Source organism: Prunus avium, chromosome 5 (genome assembly GCF_965620075.1).
Source record: "Prunus avium chromosome 5, drPruAviu1.hap1.1, whole genome shotgun sequence".
In the NCBI taxonomy this organism is placed as follows: domain Eukaryota; kingdom Viridiplantae; phylum Streptophyta; class Magnoliopsida; order Rosales; family Rosaceae; genus Prunus; species Prunus avium.
Genome location: NC_142288.1, coordinates 27,784,565 through 27,803,136, shown reverse-complemented (window position 1 = coordinate 27,803,136; position 18,572 = coordinate 27,784,565). Strand labels below are relative to the sequence as shown.

At 38.8% G+C, this 18,572-nt stretch overlaps 3 protein-coding genes across 3 annotated transcripts; 1 reads left to right on the top strand and 2 right to left on the bottom strand.

Moving 5' to 3' along the window:
• Window positions 1–5,995: 5,995 nt before the first annotated feature.
• Window positions 5,996–7,361, bottom strand: LOC110762370 (putative calcium-binding protein CML46). The gene has a single exon (XM_021965006.2). It carries the CDS (start codon window positions 7,244–7,246, stop codon window positions 6,626–6,628), a length of 621 nt encoding a protein of 206 aa, XP_021820698.2. The 5' UTR covers window positions 7,247–7,361; the 3' UTR covers window positions 5,996–6,625.
• Window positions 7,362–8,131: 770 nt separating this feature from the next.
• On the top strand, window positions 8,132–10,896 carry LOC110762403 (HNH endonuclease). Its single transcript, XM_021965039.2, has 4 exons — window positions 8,132–8,782; window positions 10,033–10,071; window positions 10,463–10,547; window positions 10,647–10,896. Exons 1-4 carry the CDS (start codon window positions 8,411–8,413, stop codon window positions 10,727–10,729), a joined length of 579 nt encoding a protein of 192 aa, XP_021820731.1. The 5' UTR covers window positions 8,132–8,410; the 3' UTR covers window positions 10,730–10,896.
• Window positions 10,897–14,907: 4,011 nt separating this feature from the next.
• On the bottom strand, window positions 14,908–17,739 carry CDF3 (cycling DOF factor 3). The gene is made up of 2 exons (XM_021964984.2): window positions 17,455–17,739; window positions 14,908–16,480 (listed from the first exon to the last, which is right to left on the bottom strand). The coding sequence occupies exons 1-2, from the start codon at window positions 17,620–17,622 to the stop codon at window positions 15,248–15,250; spliced, it is 1,401 nt and encodes a 466-aa protein (XP_021820676.2). The 5' UTR covers window positions 17,623–17,739; the 3' UTR covers window positions 14,908–15,247.
• Window positions 17,740–18,572: the final 833 nt, after the last annotated feature.

Here is an 18,572-nt window from a genome sequence, read left to right as displayed (position 1 = left end):
GAAAAAAGAAAGAAAAATTAAATGCTTAGAGAGATTGGGAATGGTCCACGAGAAGGGGCTCAGAGTATGGAAACTTCATTGGATAAAGAATATGGAATCCCCGGTACTAGAAATGTTGCAGTTGATGAGGCTCTTAGAGCACAACCTAAATCAAAAGGACCAATGGATAAATTTGTCACTTTAGAAGCTCGGCAAAGTACATTAAATTCAGCATACAAACAAGAAGAAAGAAAGGAAGTTTGTCAAAGATTGGTCCTTTTTTTTTTCTCTAGAGCACCCCCATTTAATAAATTAATATTGTAAATGATCCATTTTGGCTACCTATGGTGGAAGGGATTGCTGCATATGGTATAAGATTTAAGCCTCCATCAATGCATGAGCTGAGAACTTAGATCCTTAAGGTAGAAGTTGAATGCATTACGTAGGAAAATATTGTTAGACGACGACACTGAAGTTAGACTCGCCTATATGAAAGCAAAAGCATCAATGGATCTTGATTATTTTTTTTGTAAGTTCAGTGTAGATTAGGAGAATAGGCTTGCTAACTTGTTTTGGAGAGACTCTACTTCACTTTTGGATTATATTGCCTGTACAGACGTCCTCATATTTGACAGCACATACAGACTTATTACTAGGGCTGGGCACGGTATGAGATGACACGGGATAGAGGTCATCCCAGTGTCAATCCCAAATAGGGGAATCGGGATGGGATAACACGGGATGAGAGTTTTTGAAAACACGTTCAAACCATACCGGACCCAAACGGGATCAGTATGATTCGGTATCAATGTTGATACCGTAAAAAATCTGCAACATATTATGTATCAAGTGAAGACTGACAGTGAGTGGACATAGTTGAAAGAGATTCATCATATTATGTATCAAATAAGTCATAATTCAAGGCTTTGCTTGATCACTACTGATTTCCAATATCTTTGAAAATAAAATAAATTACTTTCCACCTTAATAATTAGAGTGGGAGGGGTGAAAAATTCTGTTATATATTATGCCTTGTTCAATTAGGACATATGAAGAACAAGGCACAACCTTCTCAACCTGCTAAGCTTGATTTAATTGCTCATGTAGAAATGAAAAAAGAAATGGAGATTTCTGGTGGAAAGGGAATCAATATGGCATGTGCCGTGACTTGGAAAAAGAAAAACAATTGAAATATGGAATTGAAGAAACTAGATGGGATAAAATAGCAATGGTGAGTGAGTGAGTCACTCAGAAATGTCCTTTAACAACAAGAGATATCTAACTCTATGTAGAAACCGTGGTGGGGCTCTTTTTTTACCTACATTTTTTTATCAGATGCTAACATGAGTGCTAAATTTCACAAAGAAAACTCTAATGCAAACATTAAAACTAAAGCTGGACAGATTGTGAATTGTATTTTGGATCCATTTAAGGTTCATCTTTTCGTGAGGATTAATAAAATTAAATTAAATTAGGGGTGGAACTAAAATTAAATTAGGATTAATAAAACTAATTTACTGTTCGATACGGTATGACACCAATCGGGATCACAAATGTGGAACCGATGTTGTGCCAAACAGTAACAGGATGACACGGTATCATCCCGTTTATACGTCAACACCAAACGAGACGGCACGAGATTGGCACGGTTTCGGGATGGTTTCGGTATTCCAGTTTTGATGCCCACCCCTACTTATTACTCATAAAACTGAAATATGGTTTAGCAGTATAGAACAGCAGAGAGAGATGCAGACTTATTGTGTCATGTTAAGCAAACTTATTGTGTCATGTTAAGCACACTTATTATGTTATGTTAACCCCATTTCTGAATACTCCGATTCCTCTTTATCCCGATTCTAGGTTAGTAAACATGCCCTTATTGTTAAGCTATCTTTTGATTGTGTTATGTTTATAGGCTTATAAATATTTTCTGGAAAGCTGCAGATGATAAAATTCTCAGAACGATGGTGAAATTAGTGTAAGAAGCTTGGTACTAAGCCTTTCAATTAGAAAGAGTCAAACAATATGGGTAGAATATTTTCAGATATATTTCATTCTCCGAAAGGAGGTATTTATAATACAGGTTACAAACCCTAGTAGGGTTTAATTAGGAAATAAGTGGAATCCTAATTACATAATATCTATACAAAAAGGAAAAATAAATAAAACCCAAATAGAATAGGATATATTCTACTCGCCAACACTCCCCCTCAAGTTGGAGCAAAGACGTCACGCATGCCCAACTTGTCAAGCGAGTTGAGAAAGATACTTGTAGAAACAGCTTTCGTAAGAACATCAGCTAACTGATACTCTGAACGGATGAAGGGGAAGGACACAATCTCCGCATCCAACTTTTCTTTAATGAAATTTAGATCAACCTCCACATGTTTTGTACGGTCATGTTGTACAGGATTATGAGCAATTGCAATCGCAGCCGTATTGTCACAATATAAATCCATGGGTTTATTAGGCCCAAAACTAAGGTCTTTCAACAATCTCCTCAACCATAGTAACTCAGATACACCATGGGCCATTCCCCGATACTCGGCCTCAGCACTAGATCTAGACACCACCTTTTGTTTCTTGCTCCTCCACGTAACAAGATTGCCACCCACAAACATAAAATACCCAGATTTCGAACGCCAATCTGTGGCTGAACCTGCCCAATCAGCATCTGTATACCCTTCTACATTCGTATGGCCATACTTGGAGAAAATTAACCCCTTGCCAGGAGTTACTTTCAGATACCTTAAAATACGAGTCACAGCCCCCATATGATCCACACTAGGAGAGTGCATAAACTGACTCACTATATTTACAGCATACGCAATGTCCGGACGGGTATGAGCTAAATAAATCAATTTCCCCACAAGTCGTTGATAACGTTCTTTATCAGTCGGAACTTGATCGGGATATATCCCCAACTTATGATTCTGCTCACTAGGGGTATCAATTGGTTTACAATCTAACATTCCAGTTTCTGCAAGTAAATCCAAAACATACTTTCTTTGGGATAGAAAAATACCATGTTTAGATATGGCAACTTCAATCCCAAGAAAATACTTTAAATCACCCAATGATTTCATCTCGAACTCAGAAGCCAGATACTTCTGAAGACTCTGTATCTCCACATGATCATCTCCAGTCACAATCATATCATCAACATAAATAATTAAAGCCGTCAATTTACCTTTATGACGCTTCAGAAACAAAGTATGATCAGAGTTACTTTGCACATACCTAAACTTCTTCATGGATGCAGCAAATCTTCCAAACCACGCTCTTGGAGACTGCTTTAATCCATACAAGGATTTCCGTAACTTGCACACCACACCCTCCTTAGAAGTCACAGGGATACCCGGCGGAGGATCCATATATATTTTTTCCTTGAGGTCACCATGAAGGAATGCATTTTTAACATCAAATTGTAGCAGCGGCCAGTCACGGTTAGTAGCTAAGGATAAGAGTACGCGTACAGTGTTGAGCTTAGCTACTGGAGCAAAAGTCTCTGTGTAATCCACTCCATATGTCTGAGTATACCCTTTTGCTACCAATCTTGCCTTGTAACGGTCAATGGAACCATCAGCCTTGTGCTTCAAAGTAAACACCCATCTGCACCCAACTGCCTTTTTTCCTTTTGGTAAAGGAACTAACTCCCAAGTAGCATTCTTGTTCAAGGCTTCCATCTCAACATGCATTGCATCTACCCAGTTTTGATCAGAAAGAGCATCCTGCAACTTAGTTGACATACATACACTAGATAATTGACACAAATATGATGCATATGACTTAGATAAACGATGAGTTGACATATAATGGTTAATGTGATATTTAGACTTGACATGTATATCAGGAGAATATTGCACTTTAGGTTTCCCACGGGTAGTACGTGGGGGCAAAGAATAGGTAGGCACATCACTAGAAAGTACCTCATTATCACAACTTGATTGAGGCAATGGCAGGGCAGAGGGGGGTCTATTATCAATTTCATCTGTAAGAGAGTCGCCAATATCACTGTTATGTCCTTCTGAGAGAGGCTCTTCATCTGTACGAGAGTCGCCAATATCACTGTTATGTTCTTCTGAGAGAAGCTCGAAAACACCAACAATTTCGTCTGACAACCGGTCGTGGCTTTCCTCGCAACCGGTCGCGTCACTCGTATCGGTACTGTTGTCGCTCATCGACGCGAGCTACCGGTCGCTTCCTATGTGCGACCGGTCGTTTTCATCACAGAGTCGTTGACGACCGGTCGCGTCTACCCTGCGACCGGTCGCTTCCTGTTCGCCAGAAATTCCTTCTTCATGGCCAAAAACTTACATATTTTTCACTCCGAAACTCTTCAATTCACTCCCCCTCTCCCCCTGAATTGAAGAGGAGGGAGAGACATAGTAGGGTACTTCTTCATGAAAAGTAACATCCAAAGTGACATGTACCTTCTGAGTAGGCGGGTGATAACACTTATAACCCTTCTGAGTAGTAGAATAACCAATGAAGACGCAGCGGAGAGCACAATGATCAAGTTTACTCCGTTGATGGGAGTAGACATGAACATACGCAACACACCCAAACACCTTCGGAGGTAACTTAGAGACCGAAACCGGAGGAGTAAGAGCACACAACACATCAAGTGGAGTCTTGAAATCAAGAACCCGACTAGGAGTACGGTTAATCAAGTAGGCAGCGGCCAAGACACCATATCCCCAAAGATGATGAGGAACAGACATATCCAACATAAGAGAGCGGGCAACTTCAAGTAACTGACGATTCTTCCTTTCAGACACGCCATTCTGTTGAGGAGTGAATGGAGTGGTAGTTTGGTGAATGATACCGTGATCACGAAAGAACTGATTCAATGTATGATTCACATATTCACCGCCATTATCGGTCCGAAAAACTTTAACATGAGCATGAAACTGAGTAGACACCATGGCACAAAAAACAGGGAGAATAGAGGCAACATCATGTTTATTATTCATCAAATACACCCATGTTAAGCGAGTGCAGTCATCAATAAACGTAACAAACCAACGAAAACCATTTGAAGTCACACGAGCAGGACCCCATACATCAGAATGGACTAACTCAAAAGGCAAGGCAGCTTTATTATTACTTAAGGGAAAAACAGTACGGTGACTCTTGGCCATTACACAAGTCTCACATTTGAAGCTAGACTCATCACAGGAGCGGAATAAAGATGGAAACAGACACTTAAGGTAGCCAAATGACGGGTGTCCCAAGCGACGATGCCATAACCAAATTTGCTGTTTGTCTTTGACACTGCAACGTTGAACAATATTAACGACATGATCACGAACTGGTGCAGAAGGTAATGTCAAATAATACAACCCCCCTATCCGTTTACCATGCCCAATCACCTCGTGAGTCTTGAGATCCTGAAAAGAGCAATGGGTAGGATAGAAAGTAGCAGAAGCATTAAGTGTATCAAGTAAGCGACCAACAGATAACAAGTTACAATGGATATTGGGAACTAATAACGCACGAGACAAGGACAGAGTTGGGGTGAGAGAAATGGTGCCCTCGCCAGTAATTGGAGAGGGCAAACCATTAGCACTAGTTATATATGGGTCACGGGTGTTACTAGACAACTCATCAAAAAATTTAGCATTATAAGTCATATGATCAGAAGCACCAGTGTCAATTATCCAAGTATTAGAGCCAGTACCTGGAATAGAGTCAGAAACACGCAAATTTGCAGAAGCAGCAGCAGCAGCAACAATGGAATTATCACCCATGATTGTAGCAGAAACTCAACAAATCACGCAGGGTATACAACAGATCACAGCACAGACACAAATATGGCAGATGCACGAAGACAACAGAGGCACAAACACAGTAGAGGCAGATGCACGAACACAGTAGAGACACAAACACGACAGAGCACACATCGGAACACGGCAAAGGCACAGACACAAGAACCCTAAAAGAAATTAGGGCACACAGTAGAACATGGGTGGGCACAACACACACAGGTCACTAGAAAGTTGGCTCTGATACCAAGTCAAACAATATGGGTAGAATATTTTTAGATATATTTCATTCTCCGAAAGGAGGTATTTATAATACAGGTTACAAACCCTAGTAGGGTTTAATTAGGAAATAAGTGGAATCCTAATTACATAATATCTATACAAAAGGAAAAATAAATAAAACCCAAATAGAATAGAATATATTCTACTCGCCAACAGAAAGTACGTAGTTGTCTCTCATATAACTGATTTATGATAACATATATAAGTTTGCTTTCTGAGCAAGTTATGTATCTTGTTGTAAACTTATTGACATTTAATGGCTTTATTTTTCTTGGTCAACGCTTTCGAAACTTCTTGACAGTTGCAACTTAAAGCCCTGCCCTTTATCTTTTGGAAAGAAACTTGTTTCCAATTTCATCAGTTTTCAAATGTTTGCAGGGTCATGACAGAAGTAGCCTAGTTGATTTTGAAACATTGAAAGCAGAAGGGGAAAGAAAAAAAGAAGAAAGAAAGAAAGAAAGAAAGAAAGGTGTCAGTGGCCTAAGCCATTTTTTCCCAAATGTTGATTCGAGATCACTATCTAATACTAATGAAAGGGTGGTAATATAATAGAAGAGATATTTCTCTGGTCTATTGTTGAGGATTTTATGCTGTGCTCAGCAGAAGCTGTTCTCCATGAGTTGAACAAATTCATTGAAATCAATTCGTCCATCTCCGTTATGATCGAAGGCTTTGATCATTCTTTTGCATTCCAGTTCTGAAGCTCCAACAAAACCCAATGCACAGAGAACCTTGTTTATCTCCCCTGCATCAATGAACCCGTCCTTATTCTCATCAAACACATGAAAAGCTTCTTTTACTTCCTCCAGGCTTGGTTCCTCCTCAAACAAGTCAGCAATCTCCTTTGACCCAACTCTCCCCTCAACTACTTTACCACCATCTGCATCAAATAACGTTCCCAGTTTCTCCATTATCTGTCCAAGTTCTCCCGTACACAGCTGTTTCTTGTCATCTACAACAATTTCATTTTCATGAAGGCAAGTAACTTCTTGTTTCTTGGCAATGCAACCACTTTTTTGGATGGTCTTGCACTTGCTGCTCTCAGACCAAACAATAATCTGAAACAAATCGGAAAGGAAGCATATAAAGAAGGGCACTAGAGCATACCAGGAACCGGAGGGCAAGTTTTGGATAAGGAGCAAGTTAAGAATGATAAGGAGTAAGAGAACAACTGAAACGGCGTGGAAGCCAAATGCTTCACTCATTGTCTTCTCCATATTTGGTGGGGGAAAAAAAACACAAAAACAAAGTAGCTAGAGGGCAGAGAGAGTGCTTAATATTGTTTAATTAGGAGGTTAAGAGTCTTGAGACTTGTGAGTGGAAACCACACTTTGGTTTATAATATATAGAAGTAGTAGCTAAGAGAGTTCCTGTGAAGTCATTGTGTAAAAGATGAGGAAAATTCAATCCAATGTCATCCTTGTTTCCATCAAAAGAGTTGGTGACTTACTTCGTCTGCGTTGTTAATTTATTCAGCATCACCGTCGTCATCACATGGAAATTTCCAGGTCATGTCTCATATGTAGATAGAAAGTTAGAGTCAAATTGCAGAGAAGTTTCAGTGTGAAAGCAAAACTATTCATCAATATCCAAGTCTTCTGCCCAGGGAAGACTCTAGAAAACAAGCGAAAGCCGTATTTCTGTTTCATATGGATTTCGTGCCTCTCACGTGTTACTAATTTCTTCACATTTTATTACCCTTCCTTAGTATCCATGTGTATCACAGCGCTCAGTGTTCCTAGTCCAACTCAGTTTCTGTGACAAGTGTTGAGAAACCAAAATCAAAATCATATCTTTCTGCACAAACTATCCAACATAACACAGATGGTCTGGAAATAACAACAATCATTCACGACTCTCACATGAAAGCAATAAAAAGTAATTCATGACAGATCAAAGCAATAAACTTAATAACACTTGAAAGTTTGAAACTTGAAACTTGGTAACACTTCAGAGTAGATGACTAATTTCTGGGTCAAAAATATTATTATTTTTTCCATTGGATTTCTCTGCCACCAACCAAAAAGAGAGCTTTTAAGACGAAAAAAAGTATGGATGTTTAAGCATGAAATTGAATCCCAAGCATGCCCCAGAAAACCATATTTGGAGGGATCAAGAGAGAATTATAGAGTGAAAGATTGCTACTTTAGAAAAAGATAGGCGTTTACAAGAGACATGGCGTGTGATGTTGCACTTGCAGCAGAGGAGAAGGTGTTGCTTGCTTCTATTCTCAGGGATTGAGGGTACTATTGCCTTTTCACTAAATTTTCTTATCCTTTCTACATCCAACGATCCAAAATTCGTCTCCAAAACCAGATATCCATTCTACCATTCGATTGGCCGAGCGAGAGAGAGAGAGAGTGATGAGCTGAAGAGAAAAGATGAGACCAAGCAAAGAACCAAAGAGGCGGAGCCGCCCTTCGTCTCCACTCAAGGACCGAACAACAGCGCCCTCCTCCGGCTTCGAACGAAGCAGCTCTCCCAAGTCTCGCGCCTCCCTGCTCACATCGCCGGTCTCTCTTCTCAATCGGGACTTGGAAGAGGTTCAAGAGCTCGCCACTTCTTCTAACACCAACCCACGAATCTTTCCGTACAGTGTGAAGCAGCAATGCTGGGAAAAGGCTGAGAAGATCAGAGGTCGAGACCCAGACCGGTGGCGTCGGGACCCTCTTGGAAACACCGTGTTCCGGAAGCTCGTCGGTTGCCCAGGTTGCCTCTGTCATGATTATGATCACATCGTGCCTTACTCTAAGGTAATTCCTCGTTCTCTCTCAAATTCACCATTTTTATGATTTTTTGTGCGGTTCTGTTTGTTGGCATTGATTCTTTGATTTGTGCTCGGAGTTTTGTGAAGTTGGTTCATTATGGTTTTGGCTATTAAGGCTCCGTTTAGGATGCATTTGATATATATCTTTCCTTTTTTGTTTGGTGACTTTCCCATGGAATCGGATTATTTCTGTTGGTAGCATTCTGTATAAAAAGAGATGCATTTTTGGAAATGCTTGTGTTGTTGAATTCCATCCATCTAGTAATACTTTAAAGCTGAGTTCTTTTTTCGCTATGTAGTGTGCCATTGTTTATAATGTTAGTTGCCATCATCAAGCATGGTTATGTGAAACCAGTAGTTGTTTGTGGACATGTGGACTTTATGGCTGATTTATTGGTTGGAAAATCAGGGATTTGCTTCAGTTAGCCTAAATATGCACTTGCATACAACATAAACACATTTTTACTGGAGGTGAGAGACATTAGGATAAGATTAGGTAAAGAACTCAGCTTACCTATAGTGCAAAAGGCATAGAAGGTAAACTAGAGTCTTGTTATAGCAGTTAATTGGTCAGGACGACAATGAGGTGGCAAATGCCATATTTGATTGTGACCATAGACCTAGAGAATGGAAGCTTGGAGATGGCATGCAATAGTGTTGTGGGATTTTTTTTAATTTAAACCAGATTCTGATAGAATATGGTTAATCATGGTGATACAGATATAGGTAAAGGACTGTCTAGGCCTTTCAGCAACCGTGAGGTACAATACCTTTTGTCTGATCATTTATACTTGACTGTAATACAGGTTTGATGATCCTGTGAATTGTTTACCAATTTGGCACATGTTAGGCTCAGGTAAATCCAAATGACTGGATTGATAGGGCACTGGAAACATAAGCCTGGATATAATATGCACTGGCCAAGGCATCAGTTTCCAAAGAGGAGAGCTACTTAGCATGTTTTAGGAAGAAGCTCATTCTGTTAGGCATGGTGTGGCAGATATGTGACAAAGTTTAATAACCAACTTGAACGTGTTTTGTCATGCCTATTGTGCTGATTTTGCTTGGAGAGGAACAGTAAACCAAAAAGGAGTTCAGGAAGTGGGCTTATGTGTCATCCCAATCCAATATAATGATCTTGACTGCTGAACCTTTATTTCTTTATTTTGTTTCCCTCAGGCCCGTGGCCCCTGAATTGTTTTTCGAGGCCTGATTGTTTTATCTTTCACATTTCAGGGAGGACAAAGTACGCTTGATAACTGTCAAGTTTTACAGGTATGAACTTCATTCCTCTTCATGACCTTGGATTATTACATGAATGTTGTATCTTATTTTTGGTTATAATCTCCAGCCAGAGAAACCAAACCACCAGTATATGTAAGCATGCAGTGCATTCGTATGCTATATATCGTGGCCTTTAAAGGCTGCCAAAATATATATGGCTCCACTTAATTCTCAGCTATGGCGGCTCATCTTCATGTCACTTCCTTTTGATGAAGCACGTACTCTTCATTCGCATCCAAATCATTATTGAAACTGAAGTTCACCTTGCCTGTCTAGTTTCTGTATGCTGACTTAAAGAATATAGTCCCGCTGTTTACTTATAATTGTAGAAGATACATCTTACTTTTCTTCATAAAAGAATATTTTCTCTCACGAACTGTAGGCAACAGTCAATCGATCAAAAGGAAACCGGACTGAGTTTTCTAGAGCTGAGCTCATTCAGAAAAGTTCCTACTGTCGGGTTGCAGGTAATCCCAAGAAACCCCAATACATGTGGAAATCCTTGCAGGGATGAATTCAACTAATTTAGTAGCAAATTAGTGACGGCATATTCCTTTGAAATGCAGGTCGTGACATGGATCTTATTGAACTGTCAGCCTATGGCAATGTTCGTCATGCACCAGATTCAGGGGGATGCAGAATCCAATAACAATTTAAGGTGTTGTGTAACTTGCTCTAGAATTGATTCGAACATACAGTGGAAAACTAGCATGGCTAAGTTTTGCCCTCATGGGATGTAAAACATTTGTATCAAGCTTACAGACTGTCATCTGTTACCTCTGAATATATGAGAAATTCGGATGGATATTTTCTTCATTCTCCCCTTGGCTATTTTGCGTTGCATGTTGCTATTTTCCACCTACTTATTTTTTCTTCCCTGCCACGTGTAAACAGGACACACACAACCCTCAATATAAGGAAAAACACTCATGAAACAGAGATAACATTGTTTTGTTATTCCCAGCTAATAACGGAATGATACGTAGCATAATTTTTTCACGTGTCATTGTATTATTCGTCAGGAATAACAAAGCAGTGATATTTCCATTACAAATAAGTTTTTCTGCAATGTAAGGCTTCAGCGCTTGACCTCGATCTAATTAATTAAACTAGTCTAGTTTCCAAGTGCATGCGTATGTTTGTGTCACATTCCAACAAATGATGGGACAAGACAAGACTCTCTTATCTATGGCATGCCAACCTTTAACGTTCAACATTTTAACCTTAGTAGGAATCTCAAGTACAAGCCTGCAGCGAGCAACAACAACAATCATGCTAAGCTTACTTGATGTACTAATGTGACGTATATGCAACCATACGTATCAACCACTCACCTCACCTAGTCATCAATGCTTTTCCATTCCAAGTGAAAAATGGATTTCCAAGTAAAAATAAATAAAAGCAAGGGTGTGCGTGTGCTTGGTAAGAGATGAGTTGAAGAAATCATGAAAGTTGTTGTCCTGTATTTGTTTTTGCATGAGGTTTTGTAGTTGAACTTGAGTACAGAGTTGAGATGAGCCTGTGAATGGTGGATATTCCAAATGACTGGATTGAGGGGTGCAGTGCAGAGTCATATATTTGTTTTTGGAATGTATAGTGAATGTATAGTGATTTCTACACTTGTTCTGTAGATGATGGGGATCGGGGTCCGGACATAGGTCACCAACAACGCACTCCTGCATCAGGTAGATCAACCCATTCAGATAATCCTAACCATTTGTCTCTCCTCTTGTAGCCAGCAATTAAAATGTATTCTATGGCAATGTTCGTCGTGCACAAGATTCGGGAGGATGTAGAATCCAATAACAATTTGTTCTTCTGTAACTTGCTCAGAATGTATTCAAACATTAACATAGAGTCGAAGACTAGCATTGCTACATGTCTGCCTGCCCAGTTGGAGTTTCGCGCTCGTTGGATGTGAAATATTTGTATCAACCTGACAAACTGTCATCCCTTAACTCTAGAAAAAGGGCTGAACCTAAAAGGGCTCTACAGTGAAGTAGTTTAAATGGGCTTTACAAGACAATGGACGGCCCACATTCTCCCATCATATGACCTAGCCAGTTCCAGAGTTGGAAGTCATAGGAGGAAGAAGAATATAGATAGAAGAAGAAAAAAAGTTGCAAGTGGGTTGATTTTTCTTGCTTTTCTATGTGAAGTGAAGCATCACATCCGCACTTTCTTCTTTAGTGTTTTTCAATTTTCTTTTCTTTCCTTATGCTAGGCATTTCAAATGTTAGAAAAAGTTAAAAGAAAGGAGAGGCATACACTTCTGATTTTTGTTACTCGTTGAAAACTGAACTTTTCCTCCCGTTTTTTTATTTATTTATTAATACAAGCACTAATCCAAACCACTCTTCAGTCCATATAATGGGAAAGATGATTAATATATACGCGATAGTTCATCATGGGGCCTAGGCTTACAACTCTTTTATGTACTTGAACCAAGATTCAAGATATACATCGATTTTCATCAAAAAAAAAGATATACATCGATTCTCACATGTTTTTTCTGTTGCTGTTTTATTAAACACAATCGTTTACGCATTTATAGATAATTAATAATTATTTACGTATGTGTGCATTAATCTAGGTCAATTAACAGTGTCAATCAGTAGCTTTGAAACTGATTTCGGCTTAGTCAAAATAATTGCAATCTTGTTTCTCTTTCTATGCACTCAGCACAGGGGATAAGTTATAGTGGGAGGTTGACTCTGACTCCAAAACCAAAAGCTACTTTTCCACGAGCAAAAGTCAGCAGCTCAGCTTTAATTACCAGCACACCTAACTTTAATCATGGACAAAGTGGAAAGTTAGAGGACAAAATCGCTGACCAAACTCATCTTCTACATCAATCTTCAATTCAATCCATGGAGATGGAGCCAATGAAAGGCCACACAGAGTTCATTAGTTGAGCCAAATGGGACGTGGTAAAACCTCAAAACTTGGTGATGTGCCATAATAATAATTAACATGCACAGTTTGGGTTGGTTTGTTAAGAATCCACCACCAACCCCACCCCCGCCATGGTTTAAAAAAGAATAATTCGAGTCATAACATATTTTGCTTAATATGCTCTTTAAGTTAAGAGATTTGTAGTTCAAGTGGTTAAAAGTATTTACCACTGCACTTGATGAGGTCTTAAGTTCGATTCTTCCCTCTTTCAATATCCCAATATCAATATCGCTTGTATTAAATAATAATAAAAAGTCTATTAATTAGTTGATTGAATACTTGAATGAGTTGCTTCCATGCTGTTAGGCTCATTATGCATGCAGAGAGAGAGAGAGAGAGAGTTGGGAAATTGGAGAAACATGCATGGAACAACTCCATGTTAGTCTGTTAGAGCAGTGGGATGACATGCCTTAACCAAACCCTTTTCTTTTCTTTTCATTTCTGTACAAAGTGGCCTTTATGTCTTATTAGTTAGAAAGATAGATCAATTTCCTCATAGGGGCAGGCGACATAACAGGGACTTGGGGAGCCAAGACGTACTCAAACATACCATTAGCAATATTACCAAATTAGCCATTAGGTTGTTGTAATCTCATAAAAGCTAAACATGTAAGGTTGTGTTCAAGATTTAGTTGACATTCAAATATATATCAGATGGCTAGAGATTTGTGATCCAGAAATTGAACACACTCTGTCACTATTATTATTATCTTCTTTTGTCTCCCCCAAACTGCATTAAAATTAGGTATATGGATGAAATTAGAGGGGCAATTGCTTTCGTATGGAAAAGGGCAAAAAGACCAAAAAAAGGAAATAAAAAGTAAGAGAGAGTGCCAAAAAGGTTGATGGCATTATGTGCATATTTGGGGTCCCATAAAACAACTCATCTTTACAAAATATGTGGCCTGTATTTGCTTGTTGCACCAAAATATCTGTGTGTTTGTTGTTTGATGATTGATTTGAGACACATATATATATATATATTTATTTATTTATCTGATGTTGATGCATCCAAAGATGTGCTCTACAGAGAAAATTAAGTAGATACATTTCACTAGGTAATCCTAATATCCCTATTTTCTTATCAAAGGAGAAACATTCCCTATGAGTTTAATCCAATCTCATCAATCATGGGGGACATATGCTGCAGTGATATCAGAAAAAGAGGCACTGCAGAAAAGGGCAAAAACAAAAGAAACAAAAATAAAGGCAATTGATGTGATGAGCCAAAACTCTTTGGCAGAATATAAAAAAGTTTTCCAAAAATTTCTCTTACGTATAAATTCTATTTTATTTTGTTAAGTTTCCGATATAGAACTCACATAGTTTGCTTTTTCAACGCAAATACTAAAACAGAGAAGAAAACTAGGAAATAAAAGAGAGAAGGATGGTATCGCCAGTTTTGAACCTAACTTTTGTGCAAGTTGCTGAGGACCTTTGAGGGTGAAAAGGAAAGCACTTGGCCCTCAGGAATTTAATTAAAGTTTATCTAATAAAGAGGGGACTAAAAAAGAACCAATTTGTTGGTTTGTCGCCATCTCCATTTTAGCCCCACATAGTTCCCTTCTTTATCAGCATCATAATGGCTAGTAACTCATTATCTAAGGTATGACTGATGCTTCCTTGGCATCATGCAAGCAGTGCATGAATGCATTTTTAGTTTTCTCAGAAGAAAAATCTTCAAGTTTCACCTTTTGTGACCTGCAGTCTCGGATTTTAAGAATGTGTTTCTTGGTTTTAGACAGATGACCTGCAATTTAGGTTTCTTGGTTTTTGACAGATGATCTGCAATTTAGGTCTAGAACAAGAACAAGACTGCCTCTGTATCATGTCAAAGAAACTTTTGGTATTTGAACAAAGAACCAAGGAGAATGGAAGGAAAATATCTTTTCTCCAATTCTATCATAGTATTTCACAAATATAAAGATATGTACAAGAACATAAACACAGGAAACTAAGTACATTTGTGCTTAGTGTTACAAAAAGGCAACAATATTTGCCACTAGAGCTTTATCCTACATTAGTTCCCCTACCACACCGAGGAACCTAGGTAGTAAAGACTGCCCCTCCATTTCTACCTCCTGGTTTCGACCAGCTCAACCAAAATGGCCTTGCTGGATGGGGTTAGCTGTCAAAACTCATACAAGATGGGTTGAACTCAACCTAACTCTTCCAGCTTTTATAAAAAAATCGTACATCATGGCCAACTACTTCATGAGCTCTCTTGAAAATTGAGGGATCTAGACAAGGCTGCTGGGTTAGCTCGTAAGGCCGGAGAGGTTTCAGAGACATTTTTCTTTTGATCACTTTTTGATTGGAAGGCCTTAAACAGCCCTCCCCCGCTGATGGAATCATTCTTGATCCCAAGTGTTGCCCATATTGAACTCTTTGCAGCTTCACTTGGATCATCAATTCTTAATGTTTTTGGAACCAAAACACGACCACTTTTCTGTTTTGATGGCTCTTCCTTCTCCAAACTCTCTGGTTTTAGAATGTCCCCATCCCTTGAATGCTTCCCCAACCTTGGAGAATTTGAACCAGAGCTAGGGGACTTTTGGTTTGGAGAAGCAGGTTGCGGACCAAACCAAGGAACGTTCCAAGTGCCAGGGACACCACAGTTCCAATAAGGTGCAGGACAAAATGACAAAGGAAAACCTGGAGGGCAAAAGGCCGGTGGGGGAACTGCTGAATTCCATGGATAAGGCCAAGGAACACCCGGAAGACAAGAAATTTGTGAAGAGAAGCCATTGACATTCTGCAACTGTGGTTTTGAAACTGTTGCAGAAGATGCCCTTGAGCCATCATCACCATTTTCTCTACCTTTGCAAGGAGTTGTAATAACCCGTTCTTCGCTTTTATGAAAGCCATTTTGAGTACCATTCGAAACCTTTTTATCTGCAAGATTTAAAACAGAAGCCATGGAATCACAAATGGGGGCATCCACTCCGAAGCTGAGGACTCTGCCATTGCTTTTCAATGCGGGATGGTGAGCTCCATTTGGAGCATCAATTTGAGCTGCTTGAAGAGCCTCGGAAATGGTGATGTGGCGATAATGTGAGGCAGAGTTCTTGTTTTTGCGACGTCCCGCTCCCACAGGCACATTCCTCATGGTACCGCCTGCAGTCCAGTATCTTTGACAGGCTTTGCAGAAGTGCCGTGGTTGGTTGACGTTGTAATTGTTGTAGTAACAAAATTTAGTGTCCATGCTATTGCAGCGGGGGCATGGAAGTATCTTGTCAGGCTTCTTCAGGGTTTTCTCTTGCGAGTTGGTTGCTTCAGTATTCTCAGTCTTGGCAGTGTTTGATTTTGCACTTTCTTCATCCATAGAAGGTGGCATTGGGTTCACATCAGAATCTGGTAATACGCCCACGTTTGTTGGGTCTTCAGTGTTTGGAGGACCATCATCTTGATCCATGCTCTCAGGGGATTTTCTTGATGGTGGATCCTGAAATTTTCACAATTAGATTTAGGAACAAGTATTGCAAAATATACTTGAATCATTATATAAGTAATCACTGTGATGACAGCTACAAACAAAATCAAGCAACAAGAAATATTGTAAATTTATATGTTTACAAGGAGTTTTCTTCATCTTTCAATGAAAAGCAATAATCTTTGCCTCCTTTTTTGTTAAAATTATAAGTTCGGTTGTACTATAGTTTCATTGACACAATCAAAGCTATTGAAACTTCTATATAATTAGAGAATTCAATCACTCTGTTACATGAAGTCCCAGATATGTAGAAAATTATTACCACAAAGACTATAAATTTAATGAAAATAACAGATTTAGAAAATCAACAGGAAACACCCTTTCATATTGAAAGAAAAATAAACGACACAGATGAAGACTATTGACTCTGAAGGATATCAAGCAGCATGAACAGTTTCACAGTTTTAATCTACACACAAACTTATAAATAAAAAAAAAAGGACTGGCATATGTAAGTTGAATTTAAGTAACCAAAAAAGAAAAGTAACATAAGTGATCAAATTTTATACTTTCCATTGACTGACAATCGTTTCATTGTTAACAAAATTGAAGGAAACAAACCAAAGGCAAAAAAAATTAATTTTCCAATTCTCAAGTGACCAATAAAGGTTCAAAATTTCCACTTTCTTTTCCTGGTTAGTTTCATCTTCTAGACATAAAAGTTAATCATCCCCGTTTTAAATAGGATCAGAAAAATCAAACAAAATAGAACTAAGAATCAAACAAACATCTCAAAACCCCAAATCAGACTCCCTCCAAATAAAAAAGGGGAAAAAACCAACAAGATTGTCATAGCTCATAACCACCAAATGTAAAGTGAAAAAAAAAAGAAAAAAAAGAAAAAAAAAGCTTGTCTCAGCATTTTAACAAAAGGGTCCAAATAAACAAGTTCCACAAGACCTTCTCTCTCAGTGTAAAAACTGTACCTGCTCTGTCTCTGCCTCTTCTTCTTCTTCATCTTCTTCGTCCTCTTCTTCTGATTCTACATCTACTTCTTTCTCTTCAGGCTGAGTGAAGCCCAGGTCCTCGATGTCGGCGGGCAGGGGAATCTTCTTCCCGAAGAGCTTGATCGCAGGGTCCTTAGTTTCCAGCATTTTCTCCGCAGCCAAACAGTGTTGAAAAAACGCGCGAGTATTTTTGTTGAGAGGTTTTCTGGGGTGTCTTGAGTGGTGGTGTCTCGGTTGGCATTGGGCGTAGTAAAACGTCGTCTACGATTTTAATCCGTTTAAACTAGAGGTGGGTGCCACGTCAGCACGTGGGTTTGATTCTCAGCCACAAGTTCTTGTGGCCTCCAGATTTCCCTTTGTCAAATTTCATCTGGATTCTCTCTTTCTGGTGCATGGAAATTCGGTGCTACCCAAACATATATATCTTCGATCTTTTTATTATTATAACTTGACTTCCATGGTAACCCAAAAATCGCTTGAATGATTTAAACGGATTAAAGCCAAATTAGTTAAGACGGATGTATTCCCCACTTTGCATTCGAGTTCGGATTTCTTTCTTCGCGTTACTCTATTTATCATGCATCACTTGCTACGTATTCTACTACAGTTATGTTCTCAATATAGTTTAATATATGTTCTTTTATACAAGCAATACTGAAGAAAAAGAAATTAAACCTAACATATCAAATGCATGCTATTAATCACTTGAGCTACAAAGTCTTTACTATAATTCTATCTCTTTAATTTGCCGTGTATGAATACTCTAAACTAACTTAATTTGTTTTCTAATTGTGCCTATTTCGGATCGAGTCATAGAATACAATCTTAATTTCAGATTTCAGATTAGAAAAACACTTGTTGCCACATCAGCTGCAGACAGACACTTAGCAATAGGGTCCCACCCACAAAAGCTCAAAGTTTTTTCTTTTTATAGAAAAGAATAAAAGTTAAAAGCCTGCAAAGTTTGTACATAAGCTCCCGTAGATAAGGAACACGTGTTATAGTGGAGGACACGCGTAGAGCATCCACAATTTGTATACTTCACGCGTAGACCATACTAATACACGGTAGGGATAAAATAAAAAGTTTATGAGCAT